This window comes from Amia ocellicauda, chromosome 7, assembly GCF_036373705.1.
Source record: "Amia ocellicauda isolate fAmiCal2 chromosome 7, fAmiCal2.hap1, whole genome shotgun sequence".
Lineage (NCBI taxonomy): Eukaryota > Metazoa > Chordata > Actinopteri > Amiiformes > Amiidae > Amia > Amia ocellicauda.
Genome location: NC_089856.1, coordinates 4,783,899 through 4,801,220, shown reverse-complemented (window position 1 = coordinate 4,801,220; position 17,322 = coordinate 4,783,899). Strand labels below are relative to the sequence as shown.

General features: G+C 41.3%; 1 protein-coding gene across 1 annotated transcript in view; it reads left to right on the top strand.

Moving 5' to 3' along the window:
* The window catches only part of LOC136753799 (potassium channel subfamily T member 2-like), a 53,646-nt gene that overhangs the window by 13,529 nt on the left and 22,795 nt on the right, over nucleotides 1-17,322 (top strand). Inside the window, exon 6 of the mRNA XM_066710190.1 lies at nucleotides 17,093-17,201. Within this exon, the coding sequence (XP_066566287.1) occupies nucleotides 17,093-17,201 (109 nt within the window). The remainder of the gene's footprint in view (nucleotides 1-17,092; nucleotides 17,202-17,322) is intronic.

Below are 17,322 nucleotides of genomic sequence, written 5' to 3'. Positions count from 1 at the left end.
AAAAAAACGCCACATTTTATCATTAGTTTTCTTTTACCATAAACAAGTGAAATTAAATAAATCAGTGAGATGAAAAATATGTGGTGGTAAAATGAAGCATGGTATGTTATTTTTTTCCATTCTGAATCACCTGGCATATCAGCCAACGAGCAACAGCGCCGTTCCGCAAAATCTCAGTTGCCTTTTTTTGTCCCTTTTTTTTTTTGAGAACCGGCCTTGTGAAGACTGACTTAAAAAATCGACTGTGTGCAGACGAGCAGCGAGGAATTAACTTTAAAATCCCACACCAGACTCATAGAGCAGTAGTCAGACATTTGAAAGGCCTGTTTCTTTCTTGTATTTCAAATTAGTTTTCCCTCTCCCTCTCTTTCTTTCTCTCCCGCTCTGTCTTTCCCTCTTTATGCCCTGGCAGTGATGTGTGTATAGGAGTACAATTCTGAAGCAAAGTCATTTCATACAAAGAGCTTTTGTTGGCTTCTCATGAAAAGGCTGTAATTAACTGCTTTCTTGTAAATCGCAATAACACTGAGCAAAAAGCAACGGTGTAGACCTGACAATGTGTACCGCATTATTGCTAGTTCCTTGTTATTATGTTCCAGCCATTCAATTTCGTTATATTTATTTTTCTGTGCTAACAAAGACGAAGGTTATTTTTCTTTTCTCCGGGATCAGTTTTTTTTCTTCTCTCGCTTAATTTATTTCCCTTTCTTTCTTTGCTTTATCTGGAGCATTTCAAATAAATAAAACCAGTCTTTTAGTGTGTCTTTTTTTTTTTTTGAATTTGTAAAGAATATCGCCAGCTTTCATCAAGGCAGCGTACTTGCGTTTTAGCTGTGGCTGAAAAGAAATGAGGGAATAGTTTATCACAGAGAGTCCAAAGGTTGACTCTAAGCAGGCCTAATTGGAAAGGCAAAGTGATTCTGAAAAGCGGACTGTGGAGGAAAGATGCATTATCTGTTTGGCCATGAAATTTTCCCTATTCGTTAAATCAATTAAGATGCTCTATTCGGCTGTGGTCCTATTAAGTGCTCTGTTTGTGCTTCAGATAAATACAATTTGTTTATGTAGTGTTTAAATTGAGTACTAATGTGAGAACGATAACTGAAACTTATTGAGAATAGTTTGCAAAATATTACAATATATATATATATATATATATATATATATATATATATATTGTATTTTGCTGCCTTGGAGAGAGTTCAGACCAACAACAACAGGAAACATTGCCCGTCTCAAAGAAATAAAGCTTGCGAGGACTGAATCCCTTTAGTCTTGAATAGGGGAGCGGGCACTAATACAGTCAAGGATAGCTTCCAGACCAATTAAGAAATAAGGACAAGAGGTTACTTTTAAGAGTGTAAGGGTGGACCTAGAATGCATGTCTTTATGGACAAAGTTGTGGGTTGAATTTATGTCATTATTAAAGAATGTGTTTGTTTGTTTGTTTATTTACTGGCAGACGCCTTTATCCAGGGCAACTTACAGGATACAAGAGCAATACAAAAGTGCAATAACACAGTGCAACTTTACAAATCAAAAATTCTAAAATTACAGGTTCAAATCACAGACGTGCATAGGTAAAATATAGTTAATATAAAATGCAAGTCCTACATTCTAGTTCTAATAGCAAACAAGTGCAGACAGGATGCACTGAAGTCTAAGAGCTAAGGGAAGGGGGCATCAGGGAAATCACAGAGAAACAACACAAGTACTAGCAATGTAAAAGCATGCAGTATGATGACAGTTGTAAAAAGTGCAAAATTACAGGAGAGCTGAGCTGCTCAGGGGAATAAACCACTAAATTACAGGTACAGTCTGAACAGATACAGTCTTGAGTAATCTCCAGAAGGAGATGAGGGACTCTGCTGTCCTAACCTCAGTGGGATGAAAAGGAGCGGCTCTGGAGGAAGGGGAGTGGAGAGGGGGCAGAGTTAATGAATTGATGGATATTTATTGCATCTTATTCAAAATTAGCTAAAACAAAATCAGTAACTGATCATTTCTATGAAATGCTTACTCACCTTTGGCCTAGACCTAATCCACACTTTGACTTACCCAGGATTCATGAATTGCAAACCATTACTTATCCTATTGCAAACCCGATTATATTTGTATTTTGAATTAGTAAAATGTGGCATTAGGGTACAGGTTTGTAATTTACAGGGGGGGTGGGGGGGGGGTTGGGGATGGGAGATGTGTAGATTGTGGCACCATATAGCCAAAAAATAAAATATTTTAAAAAACAATCTAATGCAATTTTAAAATTCATGCTGAGTAATGACTGGATGGTTAAACTCTCCCTGGACCTGTTTCTTTGCAGCTAGACAATATTCATGAAATGATAATGGATAGGAGAGAGCCTATGTCCTTAAAGCCTATTGTGTAGCACAAAAGCACAGCGATGCACAGGAATCTTTGAAATGGTGGACATCACTTGGATCTTGACTCCACATGTTTCAGTAACATAGAACATAACACAAAAACACAATGAAATAACACATAACAATAATTGAGACACAACCTCTGCCCACACCACATGCAAACATAAATAGCTCTGAAGGATCATGTGTTTGGTTTGTCTGTTAAGCTATGGAGGGGTTCCAGTTTACATTGACTCATAAAATAATCTTAGCGTTTGCTCGCTGCCTTAGACCTACCTGGTCCAAACATCAGGCTTGCCCACATTTTTCCTTTTTCTTTCTTTATTTATCTGTTGTTTCCATGGGGATTCATTAATAAGGGAGACCAAGGAAACTGTAAGTAGAAGAAAATCTAAAGTGAAAAGTGATTCAAGTTATCATTTGCTATACAAGGAGTTATCAATTTTTTTATTTTATTTTAAGGAACAATATAAGAGTAGGAATGAATCATAATAATCATAATCAGAAGAATACAGAATAGTGAACATCGATTTATTATCCTCCTGTACGTTTCACAAAATTGTCTTGAATAGCGAACAAAACGCAACCGACCAATGGAGCACCTCATTTGATTTCCACAAGTGTGACAATGACTTACACAGTTTTGACAGCTCTTTCATGTGTCCTTTCCACTCTCCTGTGTAAATCATCAACACAATTCAGACACAGACAGTTAATCCCCGCTAATATCGATCAGTCAGCCTAATAACAGTTTTGTTAGAAACTTGATTAAATATTAAGCGTACTTGCTACTGCTGATCTGCAACCAGGGGTTATTACTTATATTATGACTTATAAGCCATCTGTGCTCTTTTTAAGACTTATGACTTTGCTTGGATCTCAGAGTCAGTTGTCAAAGCATTAGGCTCGTGAGGGAAACCCTTCCTCAAATCCATCTGCGATTCACCTCAATGTGCAGTCACGAACGAACAGCCAGAAATTTGGCTTGCCTGCTATTTTAATTTCTCTGGATTAATGTTAATTGGAGTGCCCAGGGTGACAGTGCTAAGCAGTTAATTTCCACCACCAATCCCCCCCCCCTTCCTTCCACCTCCCTCTAGTCTCCAAGTCTAATTACAGCCCAGGGACCCACAGCTATTGAATATGGAACAACAAACAGACACATTTGAAAACAAACAGAAACAGCAGGAGTAAGTAAAGAGTTTTCCCTACAGAGGTGTTACCCGCCTCCAATCAGCACCCCATACAGACTGTTTACAAGGGCTGCTGAACTCATCTGTCACCCCCCCTCCTGTTTCTCCTCCCGCTGCCTCACCTCCCAAATACACACGATTAGTTTACAAATGCCTTGCAGCCCATCTGTAGAAGAGAGGCTGCCATTGAGAGGAGATGATTGACTTTCTTTCTTTCTCTCTTTCAAATGATGGGATCTGGAGTCATATTTTACAAATTCACATTTTGAGGTTAATTGGTATATACCTATTATAAATTAATAGTATTATGATTTTCTTTTTCTTCTTCTTAATATTTTTTTCATTATGATTATTGTTGTTGGTCCAGGCGGTGGTATTCTTCTTATTATTAATAGTAGTAGTAGCGGTAGTAATATTTATGTTGTTAATCATTTCTATGTCTTACTATTGTCTTTTTTCCCTTTCCAGAATTGATGGCCAGTCTTATTTTAGCTTTTGTTTGTGAAGGCGGTCTGGGCAATGGCTTTTGAAGTTTGTTTTAAGTCTGGGATTTTTGACAGTTAGATCTTTTCAAAGGTTAGACAACTAGTACGGTGCCATTCATATTCTTGACATGGACCTGAGGGCCGAGTTTTGTCCTTTTAAAAGTGAGTGTGCCTTAAGTCTTGAACAATTTTGGATAGGTATCTTTTTTAAGTGACTTACATCCCAATGTGAAATGAAGGTGAAAGTGGGGAGACAAATGTGAAAATGCTGATAGATTTGAAGCATTTGTTTGGGTGAGATAGCCTATTAACTTCTGAACTTCAGTAACAAAGACCTTTGATTCACCCCTTTAATCAAGCCCTCGCACTGTGAGAATTTTATTTGATTTAAATTTCAGAAGCACCAATTGTCCCCCCCTCCGCATTTGCTAACCGACAAGTTAGTTTCATAACGCAAGTGCACTCACGTTCAAACTAACAATGGAAATCCAGACGTCACATTAGAAACCAGTTTGAAGTCTCCATTTGCTGATTTGCATTATAACTTTAAATGTATGACTCTGCACTTCTTTTAGCACTGGGAAATTAGTCAGTAGAGGGGGTTGGGGGGGATTTCATAACTGTGCAAGTTGATCTGAATATATAGAACAATCCACCGGTCCACTATAGTACAGCAGTAAAGAATGGAGAGAAGTTGTCCAATCGGACTACTTCCAATCGGGTCTACATCTGCATGTGCAGATTTTTGTATTTACCCATTTGTGGCCTTATCGAGTATGTTGACTGAATTCAGACATTCAACTGCTGATGCAAAGCAAAACAAATAACATCCGATTAATATTATTTAAACGAAAACTGAAAAGTATATAGCGTTAGCATTTCAGCACGTTACACGTTACCTACTTTAGGATGTGCTCTCAAGAAGTGATTATATATTGCAGCCATTATTTCACTTGAGCCAACCTTTAGGAACCATTTCTGTCGTATCTGAATGACTGGTTACACATAAACTTACTGGACACCTGTGATTTTGTTACATTTTTTGTACATTTGAAGCACACACATTAACACATTGGCAAACTGAAGAAATCTACCAACTCTCTCAAACTAGACTGGACAGTGCGGTTGTTGCTGTACTTTGTAAGTGAACTTTTAAACAATATTAAAAGCAAAAGGTGCACTTGGAGGTTTCTTAGGCCTGTGTGGTCATAAGAGAGAATGCTCTAAAACCAACAACACACAGGGAGATAACTGCGGATAACTGAGTCTTGCGGGAGCTCAGATGAAGGATCAGAGACTGAAAGGACAACCAGAAGATGCACAGAGTTGACATTGTAGCCAGTCATCATGCAAGCCCACAGAGAGGCATACTGGCAGAGGGAGACCTCTATGAGAGGGACCTATGATACGCGTTGACGCGGAGAACATTAATGACTCAGTGTGATCAGGGTTTCTGCAACGTTTTTCTCAAAATGTTTGTCAGAACCAAAATACAACCAAACTTCAATGTAACACAAAGTTGTCAGAACAACATTTGTTAGCTGGGTTGCAGCCCATTGTACAGTTAAGTCAGATTCCCAATATCAGGCTGTCACTGGACCTTTGAATTGACTTGTTCATTAAAATGTGTATTTATTATATGTAAATATATATATCAAATAGATTAAGTCATTTTAATTTTTTTTCTCAACCCAGAGTAAATTCAGCCCACACAGACTGACTTGATTCTTATTGAAATAACTTTTTTTTTTTGTGAATAAACATTTGGATGCATTTGACTACGTTAGCATGTTTGCCTTTTTCTGTTCTTTTTCAGAAATTTGTTTTAAATAATGCATGAGCTTAAGCTTTGTTGAATAGGTGTGTGTGTGTCTGTACAACATAAATTACAAATATGTTCTTGACGCAGTGATGGATGTAAATTTGATCAAAGCAGAAGAGGTCACCAGCTCTGCTCATTTGGGTCAGTTAATATGATCAAGTGGAAAAACAAATACCAAACAGATGTCTTCGATTGAGACAACAGCCTAATCTTTGGGACAATGGATGTGGTTTGAAAGGGGTAAAGCTGTCTTTGGGCATTTCATTTACATGTCTATTACCTCTGTTATAGACATATGGAGCCTGAACCGGGAACCTGAAAAAAAAAAAAAAAGAAAAAGAACATGTTCCAAATGAGAGGAGGCTAGCGATGTGGAGATCCTGGTCAGTTCCTTGATGGCTCCCAGGGAATTAACTTGAATAGCATGGCTTGGCAACTTGTTCCAGACTCCCACCACCCTGTGTGTAAAGTGCCTCTGGTCTTCAGTCCTTAAAAGCACACTGTCTTTATTTTCATCCTTGTTTCTCTGGGCCAAGTAATGTTTCAGGATTATAGGTACTTGTAATCAGTAGGCATGTAAATGATGCACAGTACTGAACTCTAAACCAACTTGAATTCTTATGTCTAAGGGGGTCCACACACTGCATGTGGGAAAAGCTGCTGAATTGAATGCTTAAGTTACTATATGCAGCAGGCCACAGGTGGTGACCTGATCTTTACTCCAGTGACCACTGTAGTTATATTCTTTGTGGACATGGTGACCACAATCATACCATAGAATTAGCAATTTATATAAAGTAAAGATTCAACAGAAATGCTATTAAACTAACTGTATTCCTGAGCAAGAAGGTAACAGCTGAAGTAGGCCAAATAAAATCTTCCTTTTGCTGAACTCCATTTGTGGTGTCTTAAATCTCCTCTCTGTAAGGAGTCCAAGGGGTAGGATATATAACAAACAGCCCCACTAACAATTCCCTCAAATGACCATGCCCCCTCTGCTTAAGTGAGGGACCTCAATGCATTATTATTGGTGGGCACTTCAGCAGCAAGAGTGCAAGAACACCAGGTTGCAGTAAAATAAAGTTTTAAAATAAACTAGATTTTTAAAAGACAGCCAAGCTCTCACACATGGGGAAGGTCCATATTGCCCCGAATATATATAATTATAATTAGATAGTTAGTCCCTACTAAATACAATTAAAGTGCCAACAAACATCCACACTATATGTATCCACCAAAGATGTATTACAACAATACAGTCAAAAAATCAAAGGTTTCTAAAACACCAAAACAACCTTTGTTAAAATAAAACATCAACAAATCTACCTCAACAAAATTAAAAGAGTAGAGACTTTCTTGTTCTTAAAACATTCTATAAAACCCTAGCTCGAGCCTTTCCCCCATGTAGCAATCAATAAAAGATCTAGTATAAAATACACATAAAGCATAAATACCAATGGTTTAAAACCAATAGTTAAAAAGAAGAATATGTGAGGTGGGAGGGATGGCACATAACACACATTAGTCTGAATGTATACTTCTCACCCAGCTCCACAATACAACTGGAGTGAATTCAGCAATCTCCTTTAAACCTCTCAATGTCAGTACATTTTTAAGTTTCCTTTTCATTTTCGTTTTCCTTATCCTTTTCCTTTTCCTTCTCCGAGAGCCGCTCTCCCAGCTCACAACCTCTTGTACAGCCGGGCTCCTTCTGTCCTCATTCGGTCTACATTTAAATGGATGACGTGCCTTCAATTTGTCCAGCAACCAGGAAACCCCAATGAGCACAGCGCAAGATACATTTCCATGGCAATGGATGCACGGAAGCACATGGAAAGAAAACAATATGTAAACAATTAAAACCGAGACCTAAAGCACATTCTGATAAAATCTAAATAATCATAAAGTAATAAAAACCATTAAAACCACTCTGTTACATCTCCCCCAACTTTATCATAGCAGTGTCCTCACTGCTCGTCAAGATATCAAGCTGAGCGTTTTTTGCGTAGCTCTGTTGGATCTCTGAAGGCTCTGATCATCCACAACAGGGAGAGTTTCTGGTCAGGCGATGACACGTCTAATCCTGAAGCAATGCCAGTCAGAGGTACGGCAGGGCCTGTTGGACAGACAACACCCCACAAAGGACCCACTCCTCTATTCTCCATCCTAGGAGCCTCAGGGATAACAGGTTCTTCCACAACAGGTACATAGGACACAGGACAGCAAATTCCTATGAAGAACCTTCTCGGGGCCATCTTTACCTTCAGGTTTAACTACGTAAACAGGTATTTCAGTATTAGGCTGCCTAACCACAAAATAGGGAACTTTCTCCCAATAGACTGAAAGCTTAACACAGACCTTCACTCCCCACTGATGTAGCAGAACCCTCTCTCCAGGCAACAATGGGGCACTCTGGGATACTTTATCGTGGCCTTGCTTCTGATTTTGGCAGGCCCCCTCCAACTTCTCTCCTGCCTTCTGATGAGCATAGCGTAGTTTTTGATGATGTTGTCTTACCCAAGCTGTCTGGGGTTCGAGATTCTCTGATACAGGAACTCCCAGTGCCAAATCCAGAGGAGGCTGTGTATGCCAGCCCGGTAATAGGTAAGAAGGGGTCTGTCCAGTGCAGTAGGTCTGTTCATCACTGTGGGGAAGGTTATGGGTTAAAATCCCAGGTGGGGCAATGCTGTTGAGCAAGGTACTTCACTTAGATAGCTCCAGTAAAATACACAGCTGTATAAATAGGTACAAATGTAAGTCACCCTGGATAAGGGTGTCTGCTAAGTGATGATAATGTAATGTAACTATGTATGGTGTTATTATATAGAAAAACAAGCTCTCTAATATATTGGAGTGATTTACAAACCTCTTGCAAGGTCCCAAGCAACTACAGAAGGATATGATTGAAACATTCACATGCTCCATTCCCTTCAGGGTGGTATGGGGTTGTATGACTTTTCCGAGCCCCATAGAGCTGACAGAGCTCCTTCACAATAGCAGACTCGAAATTGGGCCAAATTAAATCGCCGTGGACTCCCAAAGGTCTGAATCACGTGGTCCCAAAGGGCCTGAGCAGTAGTCTTGGCAGTCTGGTCTCTTGTAGGGATTGCCCATGCATACTTTGTAAAATGGTCTTTTACTACAAGAACATGCTGGTAGCCGTCCATAGAGGGATGGAGTTATGAGCTCCATGGGGAAAGCGGCCTTGACAGACAGCAAAGGAGCCCTTGTCTGTTTCACAGGGGCTTTCCGGAGGACACACCGGGGGCACAAGGAGCACCAAGCTTGAACATCCTGGCTCTGTTTAGCACAAAAGAAATGGCTGCTATGCAAGGCCAATGTCTTCTCAGCCCCAAAATGCCCTGCCTCTTTATGGCACGCCTGCCACACCCTTTTCCTCCAGATGGCAGGCAAGACAAGCTGGAACCTCAGCTCCAAGCACCCTGGCTCCCTCACCTTTTGATAAAGGACACCTTGTCTCAGTTCAAGCCACTCTCTTTCTTTTAGGACCCTAAGGCTCTCAGCTGGCATCCTAGTTCCCTCCTTAGCATTGGGCAATGTCCCCTCCTGCAAGACTAATAACTCAGGGTTAAAGGCCAAATCACTCTCTTGGGAACGTCTCCAGTCTTCACGAGCCATCCCTGGCCACGTCTCACTCCCCACCTGAACCGCATGAGCGTCTGCCTTCCTGTAACACTGCTCTTCAACCCCCATCCCAGTGCAACAAGCATTTACCATTTCGTTACTCACAGTATGGAGGGCAAAGACTCCCTGATCGCTGTCGTCTTCCACTGGTCTAACAACCCCCACTGGCACCAAAGAAAGGGCGTCTGCATTGCTATTAGCTTTTCCAGCACGGAACTTGATGTCAAAATTATAGCTTGCCAGACGTGCTGCCCAGCGCTGCTCTACACTCCCCAAATTAGCATTCTGTAAGTGAGAGAGAGGATTATTATCAGTACGTACAGTCAACCGTGGCCCCAGTAGATATTCATGAAACTTTTCTGTCACAGCCCACTTAAAGGCCAGAATAACTTGAAGGAGCTATAATTAGCATAATTCTTCTCCGAAGGTTGCAGGCTCCTGCTCGCGTAGGCTATAACCCACTCTACTCCATCTTGTATCTAGGGTAACACAGCTCCCAAGCCCCTATTGCTGGCATCTGTATAAAGAATGAATGGAGATCAAATCGGCAAAAGCTAGAATTGGGGCTTGACTCAAGGCCTTTATTTGGCTGCAGAAATGCAGTCTCGCATGCAGGAGTCCATTCTTTCCATGTCATACTCACCATTATTGTATCTTTTTTTGGGTGGCATGGAGAGGCACAGCTACTTTTGAAAAGTCTTATATCACCTTAAAGTCTTAAATCACCTATAATAACCTACCAGGCCCAGAAAAGACCTCAGTTCTCTCACAGTCTTTGGCCATGGCCAGTCGGAAACTGCTTGCACCTTTTCCACCACCGGAGAGATTCTTTTCTCCGACACTACATGTCCCCAATATTGAACACTCTCCTGAAAGAGGTGGCATTTGGTTGATTTTAATTTAAGCCCATATTGAGCCAAATGCTGGAACACATGCTCTAGATGTTGAAGATGGGTAGCAAAATCTGGGGAAAACACAATCACATCATTTAGATAAATCAGGAGAGTTTAAAAATTCTGGTCCCCCAAGCAGGACTCCATCAGGCGCATATGGTCAAGTTCATAGAGTCCTATGGGTGTGATGAAGAGCTCGCAGAGTAAAAGCTCTTTTCTTCTCCTGGTCTTGGAACAAAATCTTCCAACAATGGTGAATGATATTCATCCCAAGCAACCCTGGGGTATGGGATAGACAGTGGTATCTAACTACTATAATGCCACACTGGGGATGTCCAACTGCTCTAACCTGCACATCCATCTCTAAACAGCCAACATAGGGGATACTCCAGCCATTGGAGACACTTCTTCACACAGAGAGTTGTGACAATCTCGAACAAACTCCCGAGTGATGTGGTTGAATCTGAAAATGTGGGAACATTTAAAATCAGACTGGATAGTATCCTTGGATCATTGAGTTATTAATGGACACCAAACGAGTACGATGGGTCGAATGGCCTCCTCTTGTTTGTACATTTTCTTATATGTTCTTATGTTCTTATGTTCATTGGCAGCCCGGAGGGTCAGCCATGCAGAGGGGTCTTGAAGTCTGGCTCCATGGGCACCAGAAAGCTGGTTGAAAACACTCTCCCGAAGCATTGTTACTTCAGAACTGGTGTCGAGAAGATAGGGAATCTCCTTGCCAGCCATCTTCACCACAATCACAATAACTTCACTGGGCTCTCCCCAACCAGGACATCTCTACACATCTTATCGGTGGATGTCCCCCCTACTCTCCCCACTGTCTGGTCCCAGGCAGTGGGCCCAGCTAGTTTAAAGGCTCCAAGCTGAAAAAATTGGGTCGGCCTCTCTGCCAACAGTACCATTGGATGTGTCCAGGCTCCCGGCATTTCTGGCAGATAGGTCTTCCCTGGTCATTGTATTCAAATGGAGGCTTAAACACAGACGAAGAGTGTTCTCGTTTTGCAAAGTGATGGTGGACAGCTGGGGAACTAAGTTGAGGTCTCGGGGCATCTGTGGGGCTATGAGATTGACCCATGGGGGCAGCTGGGGCTGGTACTGACAAGTTCAAATCGGCTACTACGTCCTTAGTCAAACCTGACTTCTGATCTCCGCCGCCATCCAATCCCACAGATCTTTCTTTAGCTGTTGTAAATATAACTGGGTAGGGGCAGTCAGGGACACTTTTCCTATTGAATGACAATGAAGGACAGCATCCTCTCCGTCAGCCTCCACTCAAATCTGTGCTTCCTTAAAGATGGCTGCAAAAGAGGAAGTAGGATGGGTCAACACTTGAGTCCTCAACTCACGACATAGAGCTCTTTCACTAAGGCCATCAATTAACTGCTCAAGAATGAGTTGATCTCTGGCTCCCAGGCCAGTTGGGTCTTTCTTCTGCAGCTTCTGGAAGAGCTCTTGAAGTGTCAGGGCAAACCTTTGGATTTTCCTTTTCCTTTTCCTTTTCCTTTTCCTTTTCCTTTTCCTTTTCTTTTTCTTTTCCTTTCCTTTTCCTTCTTCTTCTCTGCAAGCTGCTCTCCCAGCTTGCAACCTCTTGTACAGCTGGGCTCCTTTCATCCTCATTGGTTCTACATTTAAAGGGATGCCATGCCTTCAATTCGTCCCAGCAACCAGGATACCCCATTGAGCACAGCGCAAGACGCATTTCCATTGCAACGGAAGCACAGAAGCACATGAAATTGAAATTGAAATTGAAATAATCATAATAGTAATAAAAAACATTAAAACCACTCTGTTACATCTACAATAATCCATTTGGATAGAGATTAGTGGAAGAGTCCTGCTGGGGTGGTTGTTGGAGGACCCCTTACTCTTAGTTGATGTAACTCTGAAGACTGAAGCTCAAACTGTACAATGATTCTTGAACTGTGTGTAATTTGTGACAACTGTAAGTCCTTCCAGTTAAAAGCATAATATTATTATTATAGAAGATGTGTATATTGTTTGCATTAAGTAGTTATGCAGTTTCTTTCTTTTTGTGAGTGTATTTGGAAACTGCTAACAAGACCATGATGAAATCTTTTTAATTTGGTCCTGATTAAGTTATAATTTGATCTGGTAGAGGAAATGGGGCCGGTGCGGAGGTAGAAACTGGAAATGTGATCCGTGTTCCTCGTTGGGTGCTGTTCTCTGCTGTTGAAGCAAACTGGTTGTTTCCTTTGTGCTGTCCAAATCCAGGGGAACATTTTCTGAACTTGTTAATATGTCTGAGCACCCTCCCACCCACACATGTCCGGAAAATAATCACGTTGGATTTTTAATTTGTGAGGAGTTTTGCTGCGCATGGCAACTGTTGGGCACGTTCAGTAAAACAGACATATACATATACAGTACTGTGCAAAAGTTTAGGCAGGTATGAAAAATGCTGTAAGGTAAGAATGCTTTCAAAAATAGACATGTTATTAGATTATATTTATCAATTAACTAAATGTAAAGTGAGTGAACAGAAGAAAAAAGTAAATCAAATCCATAGTTGGTGTGACCACCCTTTGCCTTCAAAACAGCATCAATTCTTCTAGGTGCTCTTGCACAAAGTCAGGGATTTTGTAGGCATATAGTCAGGTGTATCATTAAACAATCATACCAAACAGGTGCTAATGATCATCAATTCAATGTGTAGGTTGAAACACAATCATTAACTGAAACAGAAACAGATGTATAGGAGGAATAAAACTGGGTGAGGAACAGCCAAACTAAGCTAACAAGGTGAGGTTACTGAAGACTTACTGTCAAAAGTCATACACCATGGCAAGACTGAGCACAGCAACAAGACACAAGGTAGTTATACTGCATTAGCAAGGTCGCTCCCAGGCAGACATTTCGAGGCAGACAGGGGTTTCCAGATGTGCAATCCAAGCTCTTTTGAAGAAGAACAAAGAAACGGGCAATGTTGAAGACCGTAGACACAGTGGTTGGCCAATGAAACTTGCTGCAGCAGATGAAAGACACATCATGCTTACTTCCCTTTGCAATCGGAAGATGTCCAGCAGTGCCATCAGCTCAGAATTGGCAGAAAACAATGGGACCCTGGTACACCCATCTACTGTCTGGAGAAGTCTGGTCAGAAATGGCCTTCATGGAAGACTTGCGGCCAAAAAGCTATACCTCCGATGTGGAAACAAGGCCAAGCCACTCAACTATGCACGAAAACACAGGAACTAGGATGCAGAAAAATGGCAGCAGGTGCTCTGGACTGGTGAGCCAAAATTTGAAATATTTGGCTGTAGCAGAAGGCAGTTTGTTCACTGAAGGGCTGGAGAGCGGTACACGAATGTGTCTGCAGGCAACAGTGAAGCATGATGAAGGTTCCTTGCAAAGTTTGGGGCTGCATTTCTGCAAATGGAGTTGGGGATTTGGTCAGAATGAATGGTCTCCTCAATGTTGAGAAGTACAGGCAGATACTTATCCATCATGCAATACCATCAGGGAGTCATCTGATTGGTCTGTAATTTATTCTGCAGCATGACAATGACCCCAAACATACAGCAGAAATCATTAAGAACTATCTTCATTGTGTAGAACAAGGAGTCCTGGAAGTGATGGTATGGCCCCCGCAGAGCCCTGATCTCAACATTATCGAGTCTGTCTGGGATTACATGAAGAGAGAGAAGCAACTGAGGCTGCCTAAATCCACAGAAGAACTGTGGTTAGTTCTCCAAGATGTTTGGGCCGACCTACCTGCCGAGTTCCTTCAAAAACTGTGTGCAAGTATACCTAGGAGAATTGATGCTGCTTTGAATGCAAAGGGTGATTACACCAAACTGTTTACTCACTTTGCATTTTGTTAATTGATAAATATAATCTATTAACATATCTATTTTTGAAAGCATATTTACTTCCCAGCATTTTTTCACACCTGCCTAAAACTTTTGCACAGTACTGTATATAAATACCCCTATATCCTCCCAGCTGAATCCTAACAACCCTCTCAAGCCATTTGTATTGTTTCCCATCTGAAAGCATGCTACTGTGTGCCTGACAGTCTTGTGTTCACAGCTGTGTTAGCCTTCTGTCTGTGCCACTGTTTAATGTACACAGTGTTTTTTTATTTTGTTTTTTGCAATGATAAGGGGCATCAAAATGAATATTGTCAGTTTCTGGAGAAGAAACAGTAGCTACTTGCTTCAGCTTACACATTTTGATGGGGTCTCCCTCCTTTTTGTCAACTCCAGTGGGATCAGAGCAGAATATATTGTATAACAAGGGCTGGAGGTGTATAGAAAACCTCCCAGTTCTTACATCATATCTCTCCTTGTGGCATGAGGGGGTTTCAGGTAATTTTCTTGTGAGATTTTCACACCAGCCACACGGTCTTCAGGTCTTTATTAACTCATTTCAGCATGCACAAGGTATACATACTCTGCATACACAGAACTGGGTGGGCAGCTGGAACAAGTGAAAAAAGAATAGGACACCAACCCAAATTCACTCTTTGAAGACAGCAGAATCTATCCTGCACCTTGCTCAACCCCCAGAAACACCCTCTTCGTTCGAGGAGACCATCTGGTGGTTCCTTCCAGACAAGAGTCACCATCTTATACTGAGACATACTCTCTTAGACTTAAAGGGTGGAAGTTGGAACGCATTGAGATCCCACAGTTTCTCTCTTCCCATCTGTGGCTTAATCAGGCTCTTTAGGTAAACACAGGGGATGTGACCTTCCTCAGAGATCCCCAAATAGCTTCTTTCTCAACAGTTTCTGTCTTTCCCATGGGAATCCACTCTGGGTTGACTAAGTTAGCATCTCAGGAAAAGACAAGGATCTCTCAAAGCTGATGGCAAACTTGTGACCAGAGCAGAGATTGTAGTGAAAAAATAAGCTGGAGACAACAGTCAGTGATGCAAGAAATGTATTTCAAAGATAAAACAAACAAATTGCAGGGCCCCGAGCTCTCAACATCCGAGACTGAGAACTGGGGATTCATGAATATATGTTAGTTTTGATACGCCAGAATAAGGAAATTGATTCCATCTTAGAAAAAAGATAATTCCCCTGACAAGGTGGTAAATGGTAAATAATTGCTGACAAAAACAAATATATATATATATATACATACATACACTGTATATATGAATGAGGTGCACAATGTCCACAGATATAGAATATTTTATTTCTTCAAAGCTTATTATTATTACTCAATCTATTATCGTTGCTCTGATATCACCTGCTGCAGCCAGACATTCCCTGAGCAGGGCAGTTTTCAAAGCGACAACAGAGGCATTATGGGTAGAAGTCTTGGGTGCTTGGAGGTTCAGGTTGTCAGTTCTACCAGCTGCATCTACGGGGCATCCTGGGTTTACAAGTGCGGGAAAATTGTGGATGGAAAAAGCCTTTATTATGTGCATTTCAGAGGGTGCATGCAGAATTGGTTCTTTCAGCAGGACAAAAATGACTTCTAAATCCTTTGCCTTAATTAAAAGTTAATTGTTTTCTTGAAGCCGGCCTGGACAGCTGTAGTCATTGTGTCGCTCAGCTGTCCAGGGAAGTGTATCTATTAAATATGACAGCTGATAATTCTCTATTTATGTTTTCTGGTGAATTAAATGCTGTCAGGCCAACAAAAATGCCCTCAAAAAAGAGTCTCAAAGGGGAAACGATGACTTAATCTGACCAGGCATTTTGTAATAAAAACCTTACTGCAGTGTGCATCACAGCATACTAGTAGCCGTGAGCCTACAGCAGGTGCAAGAACAAATTGTAAACCATCAAGCCACGAGATGGACCTGATAGTCAATGGAGCCCAAAGGTAAAAATTAAGAGAAAGGCATCCCCACCCCAATCACACACACACCTTTTTATTTCAGTGTTTTTAATATCAAGCAAATACATAAAGGTACATCTACCAGAGAATAGAAGTGATGAGAAATAGAATTTGCCTCTGTGTTTGGAGCTGAAATGTATTCCAGCACGCAAACACGCTTCACCTGATCTGCAAACAATCAATTCCAGACGATTCCGGCACACAGCTGTGTAAAGAGTAATTGTGGTTTTGAAGAATGGCAAATCTACACTGCCACCATAGATACATTCTCAGCATCTGAGCGCGGTCTATTTTCTCTCCCAGCTGGAAGTCTTGTTCAGTGATTGAACTGCCTCTCACTATCAACATGTCACTGGCAGGAAAATCTGGATGATTGGGAAGATTGAGGTGATGGGCTTAGGGGTTAGAGGTTGATCATGTCAGTAGGTGGTCGTGACGGTGCGGGGTCAGCTCTGTGGGATTGCGGTGAGCGCTCTGGACCTGTAACATGTGTTAAACTCCTGGGTGAGATGCTTCTATAACCCAGCTTGTTCCAGATAAAAAGATAAATAACACAGGGATACTTATTTGAGCTAGGGTTTCTGTTGTGCTCCTCATTTGTGGAGCTCTGTTCCAGTTATTTTCAGCCAGGTATGAAACCATGGCTGCTTTTAAATCAAATTTTTAAAACACATATGTATTATTTTTAAATGTTGTTACTGGAATGGGATTTATAGAGGAGCGCTACATATATATGTGTATATATACTATATATATATGATATTGTATTGTGTTCTTTATTTATTTACATTAACATTCATGACCCCCTACTCTTGTCATCTTCCTTTCAGATCACGTTGTTTGTGAAGAGGAGTTCAAGTACGCCATGCTGGCCCTGAACTGTGTGTGCCCCGCCACCTCCACCCTCATCACGCTGCTCATCCACACCTCCAGAGGCCAGTGCGTACTTTCCCTACCCTGCCCATCCGGCCACCCAGCCTTCTCTTAGGCTCCCATTTCCCAGTTGCTGTTGTGAGGTTTGCTCCATCTTGGCTTAACCATCTCCTCAGGGCAGAGGTGT